Below are 19,703 nucleotides of genomic sequence, written 5' to 3'. Positions count from 1 at the left end.
CCAATCCTACTCAAACTATTCTGAATAGAGGAGAAGAAACACTTCTAAATTCATTCTACAAAGTCAGTATTATGCTGGTACCAAAATCGAGGACAAATCAAAGAAAGAAAACTATAGGCCAATATCTCTGATAAATATGGATGCAAAAATCCTCAACAAAATACTAGCAGGCAAAATTCAACAATACATTAAAGGCGGGGTGCAGTGGCTCACACCTGTAATACCAATACTTTGGGAGGCTGAGGCAGGAGGATTTTGAGCTCAGGAGTTCAAAACCAACCCAGTCAACATAGTGAAACCTGATCTCTACTAAAATAAAAAATCAGCTGGGTGTGGTGGTACATGCCTGTAATCCCAGCTGCTTGGGAGGGAAGGCAGAAAGACTGCTTGAGCCCAGGAGGTTGAGGTTGCAGTGAGCCAAGATCACACCACTGCACTCCAGCCTGGGTGGCAGAGCGAGACTGTCTCAAAAAACAAACAAACAAACAAATAAAAACAGCATTAAGAGATATACCTAATGCTAAATGACGAGTTAATGGGCGCAGCAAACCAACACGGCACCTGGATACATATGTAACAAACCTGCACATTGTGCACATGTACCCTAAAACCTGAAGTATAATAAAAATAAAAAATAAAAATAAAAATAAAAAAACAAAAAACAAAAAATAAGGAGCCCAAACAACTCTTTAGGAAAAAAATTTAATAATCTGATTGAAAAATGGGCAAAGATTTGAATAGATATTTCTCAAAAGACACACAAATGTCAAACAGTCATTTGAAAAGGTAATCAACATCATTAATCAGAGAAATGCAAATCAAAAGTACAAGGGGACATCATCTTACCCCCAATTAAAATGGCTTATATCCAGACCGGGCGCAGTGGCTCATGCCTGTAATTCCAGCACTTTGGGAGGCTGAGGCGGGTGGATCACCTGGGATCAGGAGTTTAAGACCAGCCTGGCCAACATGGTGAAACTTTGTCTCTACTAAAAATACAGAAATTAGCTGGGTGCAGTGGTACATGCCTGTAGTCCCAGCTACTCGGGAGGCTGAGACACAAGAATTGCAACCCAGGAGGTGGAGGTTGCAGTGAGCCAAGATCGCGCCACTGCACTCCAGCCTGGGCAACAGAGTGAGACTCTGTCTCAAAAAATAAAAAAAAGGCCAGGCGGAGTGGCTCATGCCTGTATTCCCAGCACTTTGGGAGGCCGAGGCAGGCAGATCACCTGAGGTCAGGAGTTCAAGACCAGCCTGACCAACATGGAGAAACCCCATCTCTACTAAAAATACAAAAAATTAGCCAGGTGTGGTGGCGCATGCCTGTAATCCCAGCTACTCAGGAGGCTGGGGCAGGAGAATCACTTGAATCCAGGAGGCAGAGGTTGCAGTGAGCTGAGATCTCACCATTGCACTCCAGCCTGGGCAACAAGAGTGAAACTGTCTCAAAGAATAAATAAATAAATAAAAATCACGACAACTGAACTCATTGAAATAGACAATTGAAATAGAGTAGAATGACGGTTACCAGAGTGTGGGAAGGGTAGGAAAGAAGTTGAGGGGAGGTGGGGGCGGTTAATGGCTAAAAAAAAAAAAAAATAGAATGGATGAGACCTAGTATTTGATAGCACAACAGGGTGACAACAGTCAATAATAATAGTGTAATTGATCTAGTATTTTCATACTTACTCTAGCAAGATGTTGTATTTTAATATCTTTCATTGCATTTTTACATGTTTACCATGGTTTGGGGTAGCTTTGCAAAGTAACCATAACTTAAAATATTGTCTATGGTAAAAAATAAATGTGCCTTTAGGGTACAATATATTTAATAATTGAGAACTGCCTATAATTCTTCACTTTTATTTCATTAGTGTGATTTTCAAAGGATCCAGATTTATATTTCTTAAGAAGAGTATGTAGGTATTTGTATATGCTGTAATTGGATTGTTTGTAAAACAAAGGACAAATGCTTGAGGGGATGGATTCCCTATGTTTCATGATTTCATTATTATGCATTACATGTCTGTATCAAAACATCTTATGTACTCCATAAATATATACACCTAGTATGTACCCCCCAAAATTAAGTTAAAAATTAGCTAGGCGTGGTGGCACATGGCTGTAGTCCCAGTAACTCAGGAGCCTGAGATGGGAGGATCACTTGAGCCTAGGATGTTGAGGTTGCAATGAGCCATGATTGTGCCACTGCACTCCAGCCTGGGTGACAGAGGGATATTCTGTCTCAAAGTATAGTAAAATATATTTATAATAAAGAAATAACTATAGATATGCCCAGCTATCTTAAATCACATTCGTTTTTCCCTCCTTCCCAACCAAACAGGAATGGGCATTTTCAAATAACTTGACTTTTTTCCAATCTTCCTCCCCACCCTCCACAGTCAAATAAATTGACTTGTTAAAAAAAAAACAGCATATACAAATACCTACATACTCTTCTTAAGAGTATGAAATTGAGGTAATCACACTAATGAAATCACACTAATGAAATAAAAGTGAAGAATTATAGGCAGTTCTCAATTATTAAATATATTGTACCCTAAAGGCACATTTATTTTTTACCATAGACAATATTTTAAGTTATGGTTACTTTGCAAAGCTACCCCAAACCATGGTAAACATGTAAAAATGCAATGAAAGATATTAAAATACAACATCTTGCTAGAGTAAGTATGAAAATACTAGATCAGAAATGCCAACATTAAAAAAAAGTAGATATAATTAGAAAGAATTAATAGTTGGATAAAATTTGTAGTGAAGTGTGAGGGGCTGTTAAAAGCACCTGGATAGCTCTTACTTCACATGCCAAAAAAAAGAATAATTAAAAATTAAAAAATACCCAACACAAGATCTATTTATCAAATAAACAATTGTTGAAGGAGATTTAAAGGTATTTTTAATGGCTTCCAGACGTTACTGCTTACCATTTCTTTAATAGTTATTTCAACTGGAATATTTGCAAATCAATTGTGATCAGGGTTGTCTGGGACGCTTACAAAGTGAAGGGGAATACAGAAAAAAATGGAGAAGAGCTATCAATAAAATTGACAAGAAAAAATACTAGAATCACCGTTTTAACTGACTGTATCAAAAGGACCACCTGTCCTGTGATGTCAATGAAAATAATAATGTATACACGAAGCAGCAACAAGGGACTTGGGAAAGCACGTACTGGATTTCCTATGGAGGGTACAGGAGACTGAAGATGAACCTGTCACATTTTTCTTGGTGTTTAGACATTGTTTTGGCTTGGAAATATTTTACCTGTGCAGCACCAGCTTCCATTACAAACATGGTTTTTAGTACAAACAAGTTTGGGTTTAGGAGGAACCCAGCATCAGTATGAGTTGCTTCAGGAAAAAGTAGATGAGAAAGTATCACAATAGCAGCTGACATTTATGACGGTTTCTATATTAGATACCACGCTAGGCACTTTACGTATATTCTTTCATTGTTCCTAACAATCTTATGATGTAGGTATATAGTTATTATGCCATTTTAGAGATGAAGAACCACGGGCAGAAAGCTCAGTTACTACCAAGAGTTAAGCCAGTGGAAAGCAGAAGTGAGGTATGAACCCCTGTAGCCTAACTCAAACTCTGGAACCACTGCCCCACAAGGCCTCTACTCAAGGCCAGTCAATTAATCTTTCCTTAAGGGAAAGATCCCAATCTTGAGTCAAGTGAGACTAAAAATACGATGAAATTTAATACAAAATGAAAACCTGAATAGAGTAACTGGGGAATGGTGCAGTTAGACAAAATGAAAAGAGAAAAACATTACTCAATTTTGAAATTCCTTCCAGTTTTCAATTTTTAAATCCAAAAACATGCTGATACTTCAGATAAATACCTGTTCCTCTATTCATCTCCTTTAAGATAATTTCTACCAAGAAATAAAACAGTCTTACTTCAAGTTATGGATCTCATAAGGCTCAATGTAGAGTAAAACCTGCTCAAGAGCCAACTCCAATGCTATACAGGGAGCCAGTGACTTGATAACATACTGTTTACAAAAGCAAGCATCTAGGCAGCTTCACTGTGAGCTGGCATATCATCTCCTTTTAGCAAACTAATGTTATTCATTCCCATGAAATTTTCAAGTGTAAATACTGCTACTCTAAAATTAATTCACAAGGGCAGGCATGGTGGCTCACACCTGTAATCCCAGCACTTTGGGAGGCCAAGGCCGGAGGACTGCTTGAGCTCAGGAGTTTGAGACCAGCCTGGCCAATATGGCAGAACTCCATCTCTACTAAAAACACAAAATAACAATAATGAAGTTAATTCACACCCTTTTTCTTAGTCCTTCATTTCTTTAACCCTACTTTTCATAACCTTTTCATTAACAACCCCACTACCAAAATTTACATCACCTAATAAGAGGAAAAAAAAAAGGGTAGGCACAGTGGCTCATGTCTGTAGTCTCAGAAATTTGGTAGGGCAAGGCGGGAGGATAAGTTGAACTCAGGAGTTTGAGACCAGCCTAGGTGACACAGTGAGACCTCTTCTCTACAAAATAAAAATTAAAAAGTCAGTCAGACGTGGTGGTACACACCTGTAGTCCCAGCTACTCCAGAGACTGAGGCGGGAGGATCACTAGAGCCCAGGAGATCAAGGCTACAGTGAGCCATGACGGCACCACTGCATTCCAGCCTGCATTGACAGAACAAGACCCTCTCTTAAACATAAAGAGGTAGGATTTCTAAACTGAAAATAAAGTAAGAAATTAACATCCTTAACTGTCCTCCCTTCTGGACTAGTCACAAAAATTGTTAGTAAGAAACCTTTTTTTTTTTCTATATGGGACTGAGGTGACATAATTATTTACTATAATTATAAGAAGGAGGCCGGCGCGGTGGCTCAAGCTTGTAATCCCAGCACTTTGGCGGGTGGATCACCTGAGGTCAGGAGTTTGAGATCAGCCTGGCCAACATGGTGAAACCCCATCTCTACTAAAAATACAAAAAACTTAGCTGGGTGTGGTAGCACGCACCTGTAACCCCAGCTACTTGGGAGGCTGAGGCAGGAGAATTGCTTGCACCTGGGAGGCAGAGGCTGCAGTGAGCCGAGACCGTGCCACTGCACTCCAGCTTCGGTGACACAGGGAGACTCTGTCTCAAAAACAAGGGGGGAAAGTACAAGATTAAATGTTATGGACTATTTAAAATGGAAATAAGGCCAGGAGTTTGAGACCAGCCTGGCCAACTTGGTGAAATCCCGTCTCTACTAAAAATACAAAAGTTAAAAGGTCAGGCGAGGTGGCTCACGCCTGTAATCTCAGCACTTTGGGAGGCCAAGGCGGGCAGATCATGAGGTCAGGAGTTCCAGACCAGGCAGGCCAGTATGGTGAAACCCCATCTCTATTAAAAATACAAAAATTTGGCCGGGTGCGGTGGCTCACGCCTGTAATCCCAGCACTTTCGGAGGCTGAGGCGGGTGGATCACGAGGTCAGGAGATCGAGACCATCCTGGCTAACATGGTGAAACCCCATCTCTACTAAAAATACAAAAAATTAGCCGGGCAAGGTGGCGGGAGCCTGTAGTCCCAGCTACGCGGGAGGCTGAGGCAGGAGAATGGCGTGAACCCCGGGGGGTGGAGCCTGCAATGAGCCGAGATAGCACCACTGCACTCCAGCCTGGGTGAAAGAGTGAGACTCCTTCTCAAAAAAAAAAAAAAAAAAAAAAAAAAAAAAAAAAATTAGCCAGGTGTGGTGGTGCACACCTGTAGTCCCAGCTACTCAGGAGGCAGAGGCAGAAGAAACACCTGAACCTGGGAGGTGGAGGTTGCAGTGAGCCAAGATTCTGCCACTGCACTCCAGCCTGAGCAGCAGAGTGACACTCTGTGTCAAAAATAAAATAAAATAAAAAAATACAAAAGTTATCCGGGCATGGTGGCGGGTGCCTGTAATCCCAGCTACTTGGGAGGCTGAGGCAGGATAATTGCTCGAACCTTGGAGGTGGAAGTTGCAGTGAGCCGAGATCGTGCCACTACACTCCATCCTGGGCAACAGAGCAAGACTTCGCCTCAAAAAATAAATAAATAAATAAACAAAATAAAAAGGAAATAAAAGTGATAGCAGGGGCCGGGCATGGTGGCTCACGTTTGTAATCCCAATACTTTGGGAGACTGAGGCAGGCAGACGGCTTGAGCTCAGGAGACTGAGACCAGTGTGGGCAACATGGCAAAATCCTGTTTCAACAACAACAAAAAAATACAAAAAATTAGCCAGGTGTGGTGGCACGTGCCTGTAGTCCCAACTACTTCAGACTACAAGGTTGAAGTTGGAGAATCACTTGAACCCGAGAAGTTGAGGCTGCAGTGAACCGAGATCACGCCACTACACGCCAGCCTGGGTGACAGAGTGAGACCTTGTCTCAAAAAAAAAAAAAAAAAAAAAAAAAACTGATAGAAAAGAGGTACATTTCAGGCCTCAGTTTAGAATATACCAAACTTCCTAGTCTGCTGTGAGGGCCAAAAAATTAGGAAATGTTCCTGGGAGACAGTAATTTTTTTATTTTTGAGATAAGGTCTTGCTTTATTACCCAGGCTGGAGTGCAGTAGCACAATCATGGCTCACTGCAGCCTCAACTTCTCAAGCTCAAGCGATCCTGACACAACAGCCTCCTAAGTAGCTAGGACCACCATTCTTTGCTAATTTTTAAATTTTTTTTATAGAGATGAGGTCTCGCCATGTTGCCCAGGCTGGGCTCAAGTTATCCTCTTGCCTTGGCCTCCTGAAGTGCTGGGACTTCAGGTGTGAGCCCCTGCACTGGGCCATAAATTATTTCAAATAAAATACATCTGCCAATTTTTAAAGAAAATTATATTGTCTAAAATAACTCACTCTTGGCCAGTTTACTATAGAATTTGTAACACAGTATTTAGACATTAGTATAAAATTTGTTCTTCCTATGGTTATGAAAAAATTATATTCCTATAAATGAGTCTGTATAAGAAAGGCATGTGCATTCTGAATCACATTAGAGCTTTATGCATCATACACAGAGGCACAAATTTAAAGTAGCCTCCTGGCCAGGTGTGGTGCTCATGCCTATAATCCCAGCACTCTGGGAGGCCGAGGCGGGCAAATCACTTGAGGCCAGGAGTTCGAGACCAGCCTGGCCAACATGGCGAAACCCTGTTTCTACTAAAAATACAAAAAATCAGTTGGACATGGTGGCGTGCACCTGTAATCCCAGCTACTCAAGAGGCTGAAGTGGAAGAACTGCTTGAATCTGGGAGGCGGAGGTTGCACTGAGCCAAGATGGCACCACTGCACTCCAGCCTGGGTGACAGAGCGAGACTCCATCTCAAAAAATAAAAAGGAAAAATAAAGTAGCCTCCTTTGGGATTGCATCATTCTCTAATCTCAAACAAAAAAGGTAATTACAGTATATGCATATAATTAAGGTTTTCCAAAAACATCATCAGCTAAGCACTATTGCTTTTGTCTACTGTTGAGACACTGAGCATATATTTCAATTGGACAACATTTAAATTTATCACTTACCCTCACTCTCTTTCTACAGGGATGCAGACAGTCCAGTGGTTAACAAGGCAGGCTTGGATTTGAATCCCGTTCTCTCATACAATAGATATGATATGTAGGCAAATTTACCAATTCTCTACCTCTGCTGCAAAATCCTTATCTCTTAGGTAGGCATAAATATTAATCAAAGTTTAGATTTATCAAGTGTTTACTAGATGCCAGGCACTGTTCTGAGTGCTTTATAACATACTTTTTTTTTTTTGAGATGGAGTCTTGCTCTGTCGCCCAGGCTAGAGTGCAGTGACATGATCTCGGCTCACTGCAACCTCTACCTGCCGGGTTCAAGTGATTCTCCTGCCTCAGCCTCTCAAGTTAGCTGGGATTACAGGTGTCTGATACCACACCCAGCTAATTTTCGCATTTTTAGTAGAGACAGGGTTTTACCATGTTGGCCAGGCTATTCTCAAACTCCTGACCTCAGGATCTGCCTGCCTCGGCCTCCCAAAGTGCTGGGATTACAGGCATGAGACACTGTGCCCGGCCAACATACCTATTTTTAAATCACTCTATGAGGCAGCAGTATTAATCTCTCTACAGATGAAGAAGCTAAGGCACTGCATCAGGTAACTTGCCCAAAATCACAGATATTAACAGGGAGAAGTCAGGTCTCAAACTCACTTGCATCCTACCTCTTACTGTCTGATCTACGTGTTAACTGAGATAATGTACACAAAGATCTCTGTAAAGTGCTTGGCCCACAGTATGCATTCAATAAAGGTTAACTAACTATTGCAGTTATTGAAAACTTCTTATATACATCCTTATACACACTCCAGTTATGGCCCCATAGGTGTGGATAGAAACTCATCTAGATAAGATGGCAAGGAGAAAGATAGGCTTAGAGAAATTATTTTAATAAGTAAGCATTTACTTTGCAAGTATAACTTTCAGTTATCAAAAACTGATTAGAAAAGCAGTTTTAATACTAAAAACCACAGGAAGAAGTGAAAAAAGAACAGAAAATTTGAAGTATAGGTAATGAATAATGTAAGGATGTGAGGATAAACACGCACAAAACGAAACACTATTGCCATATTCAAATGCCCTCTGTACTTCAAAGTGAATTTAGGCTTTCTCAAAGCCTAAAAACACTAGTAATATTAAAAGTGCTGTGATTTCAACAGTCATCTTACTGCAGGGAGATCTAAACCTGAATACAGGCCGGGTGCAGTGGTTCACACCTGTAATCCCAGAACTTTGGGAGACTGAGGCAGACGGATACCTGAGTTTAGGAGTTCAAGACCAGCCTGGCCAACATAGTGAAAACCTGTCTCTACTAAAAATACAAAAATTAGCTGGGTATGGTGGCAGATGCCTGTAATCCCAGCTACTCAGGAGACTGAGGCAGAATAATCATTTGAACCTGGGAGGCAGAGGTTGCAGTGAGCCAAAATCACGCCACTGCACTCCAGTCTGGGCGACAGTGAGGCATCGTCTCAAAAAAAGAAAAAAAAAAAACCAAGTTGCTCAGGTCCCAACCCTTGCCACACTGTGCCTGTCAACTACTGTGGGTCCTTTAAAAAGAGGCTATACTTACCTCACTTTATAAACTAAAAACTAAGGACCAAAAAGGCTAGTTAACAGCCTAAGGTCAAACAACTTGTATTACAATCAGGACAAAAACACAGATTTTTCCCGAGCCATATCCACTTAATTTTTTTTTTTTCCATGAAGCACTCAAGACAGTGTAGTGGGATGCTTCTGAAAAAGCACCCTGCCTCAACTAACTCCAAGCGCCAGGATAACTTCATGACCAATTTTATTTAAAATTTCTTCCCAAAGAAACAGTGTTCATCACTGCATTTTCCCAGTGCCTATATTACTATTTGTTGAAAAACTAAGACCCTAGCCACTACTCTCAAACCTGAAAGTTACAAATAAAACTCCAAATCATTAAAGTAACTTCATACATTTATCCTTAAAAATCCTCCTCTGTGAAATGTGTAATCCATCAGCCCTATTATCTCACAGCCCATTTTATAGAACCTTCGCTACAGTCTGAAAAAGAGTCTACTATATAGAATTGTAATTATATTTAATTTAAAATTCAAGGACAAACATAAAGGACAATCCCCCACATTTAGGAAAACAACTTAAAATTTTCTGGCCTTTTGCTGAATAAATTCTTCTCTGCCCCTATGCAGTTTAATAACTTAGATATGCTGTGTTAAGGCTACTTGGTATTATCAAGTCCCCTACAAGAAGCCTGAAAAACCAAATGAACTTCACCATCTCTACCAAAAAAAAAACCAAATAGTTACAAGAACTATTATTTAGTCTTCAGTGCCTATATCTCTTACCCTTGGAACTTAATAATTTTTCTCCTACCAACAACTGAGTGAATCAGGCAGATTCAGAGGAAGCAGGCCCTGGCCTTTTAGAGAGTGAAAAGAGCCACAGGAAACTTCTCGTTACAAAAAAAAATAGGCGCACATACATTTAACCATCAATGGAGCAACAGAGGGCTCATCTTGTGCTTTCAAGACCTACTGTCAAAAATATTTTACAGTTAATGAAAGGTCAAATAAAGCAACAATGGAGAAGGTTAACAGATCGATTAAAATTATATGTGAGAATTTGCAAAGATAAGATGGCTAATTCAAATACAGCAGCTGCTATGTTTGACAAACCAATTTTCCCAGCCATCTTCTCCCTTCTCTCCCCATCTCTCTCAGACACACATACACACTCCCTTATAATAATATCACTGAAGTGTTGTCTAAGTTAATCTCATTTTAGCAAGGAGGAAACATTCCCAGACTTCATGTCTATGAAGTATCTGGGCCAGGCGTGGTGGCTCATGCTTGTAATCCCAGCACTGTGGGAGGCCGAAGCAGGTGGATCACTTGAGGTCAGGAGTTCGAGACCAGCCTGGCCAACATGGTGAAACCCCGTCTCTACTAAAAATACAAAAATTAGCCAGGTGTGGTGGCACATGCTTGTAATCCCAGTTACTCAGGAGGCTGAGGCAGGAGAATCACTAGAAGCCGGGCAGTGGAGGCTGCAGTGAGCCGAGCTCATATCACTGCACTCCAGCCTGGGTGACAGAGCAAGACTGTCGCAAAAAAAAAAAAAAAAAAAAAAAGGAAAAAGAAAGAAGTATCTGGTGGACTGGGCATCTTGTGATGTTAAGTGGCAAGCAGAGAAACCATTACACAAATTAATTACCAAGAAGGCTGACGTCCTGCTACCAGGCTCCATGTTTTTGTTTTATAGAAGCTCTAAACTAGAAGCATATATTCATTTTTCTATACTTATATCTTTTTCAGTGATGCAAAAAACTGTCTAAAAGTACATTTGGGTACAGGATTGAAGAAAATGATTAGCATCAAAATATTGTAAATGTTTCCAACTTTCAAGTCTTTCATCAATACTTTAAGAATCCCACAAATTCACTTAGTTTCATTATTCTTTAACTGTATTTTACAGTCAAAGAGCAGTTTGCAATATTTTCATGGGAGTATAACATGGTTAGACAAGGCATCAAGCTACAATGTTGACATATCCTCTGTCTTAAAAGTCTACAGCTCCCATATGTCCTCAACATGTAATATCTTATTTTTCAATACTTCCAGTCAATGCAGTCGAGAACTGCCAGACAGAACAGCTCTCTCCATTGCAATCATATTATATCCTTCCCTATAAACAGCAGCCTGCTTCTACCATTTATTTATACGTAATCATGGGTCATGGCTTGCTGGCCCAGTGAAAGACAGGTGGCGTCCCAAGACTCCTAAAGTACCGTCATTTCTCTAATGTATATAGCTGGGGTTTCATCAGGGCATGAGTTTTATAACTAATCTTAGGTTTTCAAGAAAATTAGGAAAGTTATTTTCTAAGGACCCAAAGGTGTCCTTGGGAGGACTCTTGTTAAACAAAACTTCCTCCTACAGCTCCTTGCCCCTTCAGTTAAATAACCTCAGAAGTCAGGAGCTGTTTTCCGGCTTAGCCATTAAGATACAAAAACAAAACAAAAAACCTCCCCACGATTGGGCACTCTTCTCTAACATAAACCTATCCTTGCACCACTAGGCAACACCTTTCTCTAAAACACAACATTCAGACTGCCCTAATTATGCTTGTCATAATTAATTTGAAATGAGTTATCCCAAATCAAAAGCAATTATTGAGTGGTTGCATGCACGTGTAATCCCAGCTACTAGGAGGCTGAAGCAAAAGAATTGCTTGAACTTGGGAGGCGGAGGTTGCAGTGAGCTGAGATTGTGCCATTGTACTCCAGCCTGGGCAACAGAGTGAGACACTGTCTTAAAAAAAAAAAAAAAAAAAAAGTCATTACTGAACTGACTGCATTTTAAAATAATACCACTCCCCAATTCTCAAGAGTAAAGACTGACATCCTTTCTCTTTAAGGAAGGAATACAGTCCCTTGGATTAAGAACCCCAACAGGCCACAGGCATGGCAGAAAAGGCACACATTTGGATTAAGACAAATCTAGGCTTTCATCGGAGCTTGGTTACTCAGCTGTTTAGCCTTGGTAAAGGCCACAGGACCTCTTTAAGTCTCATTTTCTGCCTCAGCAAAATAGATATAGAACACCCACTGATCTCAACAGATAGTGAATAATAAATATTAGTTACAGTCCCCAGAAAAAGGGCTGAATGGAAAACCAGATAATCCTTGTTACATGAAAAAAGGGAAAATAACACTTCCTGAAAGCCTCTTTAGTAAGTGCCAGGTACTTTGTTAGGCCCTTTCTTATACCATCTTACTTAAATCTTAAGACATCCTTTATTTTCCCCACTTTCCTTTTTAAAAGAGGTTAAATAACTAAGCAGGTCATCAGAAGTGGTGAGTCCTATTTTCAACCTAGGTCTTTTTGACTCCACTCACTCAACAGGCTATTAAGTGGCTTACATGGATAATTTTGAAAACACATGCTACTTCCAAACCGTGGTTTCAACAGAAGAGAAGTTAGAATTGAGCACATCTTTATAAACATAATAAATTCCAAAATGAACACTGATGATTAGATCTTAATCAAGCCTACCACCATAATTAAGGTTTACTATCTAAAGCACCACAGTTAATCATCTCGAGAATAGCTGTCCTTATACAGAAACCATTATTTATAAAATCCAGGTCAAACCTAAGCTGCAGTATGGGCCGCCAACGCACACACACTAATACAAACCTCAGCTCTGACCAACAACCAAGGCTACTGCTGAAAACTGTTCAAAGAGGTCTTGGTGGCACCTGCATTCATTTAAGGACTGATTCAGTGCCTACTGTATAAATACTGCTTCCAATAGTAAACTCTTGTAAAAGTCCAAAGGCAAACATACCAGTAACAAATTTCACCTTTCACTTGGATTTAGCCCCTAAGAAGTATACTGTACATTAGAGCATAACATAAGTTTTAAATGCACTGTGAAACCAAAACATTCCTGTGACTCACATTATTGCCTTTCTCTCTAAGATGCACACATGCCCACACATATAAAACTCGGCAGGACACCCCATTAAAACCCATCCATAGCCCCTCTTACAGGGAATTCACCATTCCCAGGTAAAAAACCTCTTACTGAGGAATTTATTTATGTTTTAAGAAATTTCCCTTTGAAGTACTAAAAAAAAATTTCTCCTCGTTTTAAAAACACTGTCCTTTGAGGAATTTACACTTATCAATTTATAAAAATTTTACTTACAACTTCACACTAAAAGGACACATCTTCTAAGTCCTTTAAATTCTTGCAATAATAAGAATAAATTAATTTTAAAAACTTCTCTATTTTCCTTTATCCACTAATTAAGAGTGCTCACAAGATGTGTGGTCCTGAACTAGGGGTGGCAAAGAAGAGAGTTCCAAGGTATTGTCAAAGCGAAGGACCTCGAAAAGCTTACAATCTAGTTGTACAGTCTGTTCTATTAAAAACAAACACAAACCTTTCAACAATTTACTAACCATTTTGAACAAAAACAGGTGATTTTAAATTGAAACTTTTAAATGGACAGGGAAAGGAATACTGTAGGAAAAAAGACCAAAAAATAGATTCATAGAAATGAAAGAAGGAAAAGGACTAAGTATTCTAAGTGACCGAAGCACTAAGTATTCTAAGTAACATATCCTCAAAAGTAACATATCCTCAAGAATGTATTTGATTTATCAGGTAAACCTAGCTTGAAAAGCTATAGCCAATTCCACAAACTAAGTCAACAGAATAACACAAACATGACACAACTTCTATAAAAATGTTACCTTAAAAATGTTACTGCAAACTATTAAGAAAGCAAAGTTAAATTTAATTAGCTGAAGACAAATACATGGCTAGCATCCTATACACTTTCATTATCATGCCCATGGCAGACATCACCAATCAATCACACCACACTTCCCTCCCTACCCCAATATAATCTAAAGACACAATCTTCCAGTAGAAGTCAAGATAGGCATTATTACTGAAACTATTCGTTGTCCTTGATAGCTATTTTTCAAATATTGAAGTTGCCGGGTGCAGTGGTTCACAACTGTAATCCTAGCACTTTGGTAGGCCGAGGCAGGCGGATCACCTGAGGTCAGGAGTTCAAGACCAGCCTGGCCAACATTGGGAAACCCTGTCTCTACAAAAATACAAAAATTAGCCAGGCGTGGTGGTGGGCGGCTGTAATCACAGCTACTTGGGAGGCTGAGCAAGGAGAATTGCTTGAACCCGGGAAGTGGAAGTTACAGTGAGCTGAGATTGCACCAGTACAGTCTAGCCTGGGCAACAGTGCAAAACTCTGTTTGGAGGGGGGGGGGAAAGGCTGGGTGCAGTGGCTCACGCCTGTAATTCCAGCACTTTGGGAGGCTGAGGCAGGCGGATCACCAGGTCAGGAGTTTGAGACCAGCTTGGCCAACATGGTAAAACCCCATCTCTACTAAAAATACAAAAATTAGCCGGGCAAGGTGGCACACGCCTATAATCCCAGCTACTCAGGAGGCTGAGGGAGGAGAATCACTGGAATCCGGGAGGCAGAGGTTGCAGTGAGCCAAGATCGCTTCAGCCTGGGCGACAGAGCGAGACTCCGTCTCGAAAAAAAAAAAAAAAGTATAATTTTCTGTTAAAGAAAATAAATCATTATGGTCAAGAGAACCTTAATTAGGAGCACATCTTTTTAAAAATGCAATCCCCTTTTCAAAGAGTTCTAGAAAATTATATTTTTTGAGAGCTTTTGACTCATTTGAATTAAAAAACCGGAGACAGTCGCTTTTTCTCTTTTTTTTTTTTTTTTGAGACGGAGTCTCGCTCTGTCGCCCAGGCAAGTGCACTGGCATGATCTCAGCTCACTGCAAGCTACGCCTCCTGGGTTCACGCCATTCTCCTGCCTCAGCCTCCCCAGTAGCTAGGACTACAGGCGCCCGCCACCGCGCCTGGCTAATTTTTTCTTCTGTATTTTTAGTAGAGACGAGGTTTCACTGTGTTAGCCAGGATGGTCTCGATCTCCTGACCTCGTGATCCGCCCGCCTCGGCCTCCCAAAGTGCTGGGATTACAGGCATGAACCACCACGACCGGCCTGACAGTCGCTTTTTCTGAGTATCCAAAAAGTTAAAATCAGACAGGCCCACTCATTAAGGAATTTTTAAGAATATGTAGTTTAAAAAATATATCTGTAAATCTAATAAGAGAAAGAAGCACTAACGGTTCTTGCAGTTTAAGAGAAATACAGGCCAATATTAACCAAACACTTCTGAGAATACATGTGGTCACTTAAGATTTGTCACTTCCTTCAAAATAATTTAAGGTAGAACAGACTCCCGAAGTGAGATGATAAAAAAGGGAAATAAAAACAGATCCCTGGAACTGTAGGATCATGTTATAGGGGGTGACATTTAGCATACAGTAAATCAACAGGAAGGAGTGAAAATCTGGATTCGGGAAGTTGTAAGAGTACTATGGTATAAGTGAGAAACAAACATTCCTTAAATACTCAAGTCTAATAAAGAAAAATATCTAATATTCTACGAAAAAAACATGAGGCTCTAGCTCCCCAGCCTAACAACAAGGTTCAACTATTATATATACATAAGCAGATAACAACACAATCTTAGGAATATAAACACCATTAAAAGGGGCATTTCAGGCCGGGCACAGTGGCTCACGCCTGTAATCCCAGCACTTTGGGAGGCCGAGGCGGGCGGATCACGAGGTCAGGAAATCGAGACCATCCTGGCCAAGAGGGTGAAACCCCGTCTCTACTAAAAATATAAAAAGTAACCGGGCTAACGTGTTAGCCGGGCGTGGTGGCGCGCACCTATACTCCCAGCTACTCAGGAGTCTGAGGCAGGAGAATCGCTTGAACCCGGGAGGCGGAGGCTGCAGTGAGCCGAGATGGTGCCACTGCACTCCAGCCTGGGAGACGGAGCAAAACTGTTTCCAAAAAAAAAAAAAAAAAAAAAAAAAAAAAGGCGCGGGGGGCGGGGGTGCATTTCTCCACCAATCTTAATTGCATTAACAGTAAAAACAGTAACTTGCTTTGAGAAACTACGTGTAGTAGTATCCATTAGGGAAAACTAACTATCTTAAAAGACTTTTTTAGTAAAGTTCCTTCAGCAGAAGCTAGTGAGCAGGCATGAATTACACATTTCCTACACATTCTAGAGCCCCATATGTATACCCATTCAGACCCTTTTTTTCCTTTTTTTTTATTTTAAGGATTAGTTTGAAAAAGCTTTTGTACTTCTACAGTAAGTACAAAAATACAACGAACATTCCTGCCTAGAATCTTTACTTCTCCCTAAAACAGGAATGAAACCTGAGCCATCTGTAAAGACCTGAGGTAGTCTTAAAAAAAAAAAAAAAAGAAACAAAACACTTCTAAAAAACCTTTAAAAATAAATTTGCATCCGATAGTCACTAGGTGCTTTTTCACTTAGGTCACTCGTTTAAAAATGAATTTAAAATTTGCGTAGGTTGGCACACTGCACAAAGAAGAATCAAAACAGATCAACTTTGCTCCGTAAGACAAACTATTTTAAATAAAGGTGACACAGACAAAGAAGAGTTGATATCTGGGCAGTTATTGCTGGAAGAGCTTTAGGGGTAGAAAAATGCTTATGTAGCGTATGCTTACAGAACATTTTCTGAGAGGCTTTAATTGCGCATTACCAGTACTGAGTAGTACACAGAGCGCACTTACTACTTTTGATAAATGAGAGAGGAAATAAAGACGAAGGTCCTTCAGAGAGTCAATTAAGCAGCCACCCAGAGGGATGAAGGGCAAGGTAGATCAGGAACCCCTCTTGGTTTCCGCTTGTCCAGAAAAGCAACCGTCCTACCTGCGCACACCCGAGACCGAGGCTCCAGCCTTTGGTTTGGCCAGTAAACCAAATGCGACCAGTAGAGCCCAGAATAGGAGCTCACTCACTCACCTCCTGGATGCGCTTCCTGGCCCGCTGAAGTACTTCTTCGTAGCCCTTCTGCCGCAGCTCGCTGAGGCTTTCGTAATACTCCTCGGGATCATCGGTCTCGGTGAAGAGCACCTGGGAGAGGATCTTCCAGCCGCAGGTGTCCAGGCCGTGGCCCAGGTAGACCTGGAGCTGGTAACACAGAGTGTCGATTTCCTGCTCGGTCATCTCGGGGGCGCCCCCAAACAGCACAGTCCACATACCCGAAGGTTCCTCGGGGAACACCGGCAGACACGGCTCCAACTGCGAGTTCACCGAGCACAGCTGCTGGTGCACAGCGCGCAGGTCCTGGAAAGAGAACAGTCCGGCCCAGCTGCACTCTTCGGCCGGAGACTCCAGCTCGGCGGCTGGCGGCGGCTGCTCCGCGTCCGAGAGCGCCAGAGGCGCCTCGTCCTCCTTCACCATTTCCAGCACCTCTATCTCCTCGGAGACCGTCCCAGAGGCGCTCACTATCCGTACAGAGGACACCGGGGCCTCTCTGGGCGCCGGCCGCGCTGCTGCAGCAGCTGCCCCCGCCGCATCGTCGGCTTCAGATGCTTTCTGACCCGGGATGGGTTTGGCCCGCACTGGGCTCCTAAGACGACTCTCCGCCCCTTTGCTGCCAGGACTCCGCAGCCGCGGGTCCCCCAGAAGGCTGCGAGTGCTCCGAGGAGAGCCGGCCTCCGCCCAGGCCGAGCTCCGCCGGGGCCCGGGGCTCCTAACCAGAGTTGCAGAGGCAGTGGCCTCGGGCCGGCCCCTGCCCGCCGGGCTGCCGGGCCCGCGGCTCCCGTCGGACGCAGCTCCGCCGGCCTCGGCGGCCCCTCGCGCCCCCGCTTGCTCCCGGGAGCTGCTCCTCTGCCTCTGGGCCGTCCGGTTGTGGCAGGTTATGGCAAACTTGCCCTCAATCTCGTTCCAGGCCACAATAAAGACGAATTTGTGCTTCTCGCGCTCGTCGAACACATGGGGCCGTACAGCCACCCAGTCCGACTCGAGCGTCTCCTCCAGCGCGAACGACATGGTGGCTCCGGCTTCTCGCCGCGGGGAAGGGCCGCCGGCCCGGCCCGCCCGAGGACTCCCCGCTGGCTGCGCCGCGCCCCCCGCTCACCCTCGCCGGGAGCCTTCAGCCATCTTAGTGCGCCGGCCGGCTCTCCCCGCTCGTTCGCCCGTCCCTCCGCGCCCTGACCGCCGAGCTCCTTTGTGGTGTGGATCGAGAGAAGGACAATAAGCGTCCCGGGAGCAGGTAGTTCACATGGTCACCTGCGGCCGGATCTGTTTACAAGCCCCGCGCTGCCGCAGCGCCCCCGCGCGAGGCCGTGGAGCTGCGACTGCGGCGCTCCGGAGGTGAGGCGCGGGTCCTGCGGGGTCAGGCTGGCGCTGTTTGCGTCCCGGTCGCTCGCCCAGGTCAAGATCCCCGCCCCCGCCCCTGCTGCTGCCGCAGAAAGCCCGGAGCTGGCCAGACTGATGAACCAGTCGCCTAAACTCTGCGCCTCAGCATCGCCACAATGTTGCCATTCGACTGCTGACGTCGGCGGCTCCACGAGGGACGTAAACACGGGCACGTGCCGCACGCCGGTGACGCGGCGGCGGCGGCGGCGGCGCGCGCACCCCGCCCGCGCGCGCCGGCGCCTCCTCTCGGCGTCCCCTGAGCCAGCCCGCGAGCGGCCGCGCTCCCGACTCTTCTTCCTTCCGCGCAACCTCCCGTTCCCCCGGGCTGGAGCCCGCTGTCGGCGGGTTGCCGGCTCCGAGGGCGATGAGAGTGGCAGGTGTGCCCTGCTGAACAGGTGGCCTCCGAACCCGGGAAAAGAGGAACTAAGGCGGAGGAACTGAGACGTTTCGAATTCCAGGTATTGAGCCCCTCGAATGTACATTTGCTTCCATTCTCCCGGAGGGAGCCCGGACGGAGAGTCGCTCCTGCGTTCAGAAGTAGCGTGTCGCCGCGGGGAACGGTGTGCTGAACTCTGTGGGGCTCGCCCCCAGCCTGTTAGGTTCTCCTCGAATGCCCTTGAGACCAAAACAAAAAACAAAACAAAAAAAATTCCAGAAGCTTTTCTGGAAAGACAAAGTTTAAGATATGAAAGGAAGGTGTCTGAGGAAAGCCCAGTAACAGTCCAAAACAAAATGAACAATGAAAATACCATGTCCTAAGAGCATGAATATTTACATTTCAGTTCATTGGTGTTTTATTGCTTCAGGTTTCATCATTATGTACCGTTCTGTGAACCTCGTTTTGAGGTCACTGGGCTTTAGCCCTTTTGAAGTTGTATTCAATTATGGGAGTTCCCAGAATGCATGTACAAAAACAGTCATATCAATCTCTGCTATTCTTACTAAACTAATCTTTTTCCGATTAGTATTCAAGTCACAGATGTTGTGCACCACAGTAAAGCACAATGGAAATTAGTTCTTTTACATTTATTCACATTTCTAAAGTATATACAAAACCGTTTGGATTAGCCTTGTATTGTTAGGTTCAGTAAAAACAGCTGTTTATTCAGATGACAGAACAGTACTGAACTAGCTAAACTTCAAACTTAGTTCAATATTGTCCATCTTAAACTCTAAGCTTCAACACTTGGTTCAATATTGTCCTGATATTTGAATAAACAGCCAAAAAAAAAATTTTTTTTTTTTTTGAGACAGAGTCTCACTCTGTGGCCCAGGCTGGAGCGCAGTGGCACGATGTCAGCTCACTGCAGCCTCTGCCTCCCGGGTTCAAGCGATTCTCCTGCCTCAGCCTCCCAAGTAG

The 19,703-nt window shown here is 43.2% G+C and overlaps 1 protein-coding gene across 3 annotated transcripts in view; it reads right to left on the bottom strand.

Annotated features, from left to right (window-relative positions):
* JMY (junction mediating and regulatory protein, p53 cofactor) overlaps positions 1-18,961 on the bottom strand; it is a 97,898-nt gene extending 78,937 nt beyond the window's left edge. For all 3 annotated transcript variants that reach the window (XM_055298013.2, XM_055298014.2, XM_063612816.1), the window contains exon 1: positions 16,943-18,961. In XM_055298013.2, the coding sequence (XP_055153988.1) occupies positions 16,943-17,974 (1,032 nt within the window). In that variant the 5' untranslated portion in view covers positions 17,975-18,961. The remainder of the gene's footprint in view (positions 1-16,942) is intronic.
* Positions 18,962-19,703: the final 742 nt, after the last annotated feature.

Source organism: Symphalangus syndactylus, chromosome 11 (assembly GCF_028878055.3).
Source record: "Symphalangus syndactylus isolate Jambi chromosome 11, NHGRI_mSymSyn1-v2.1_pri, whole genome shotgun sequence".
NCBI lineage: Eukaryota > Metazoa > Chordata > Mammalia > Primates > Hylobatidae > Symphalangus > Symphalangus syndactylus.
Note: the sequence above shows the minus strand (reverse complement) of the source record. Positions and strands in the feature narration are given on the sequence as shown.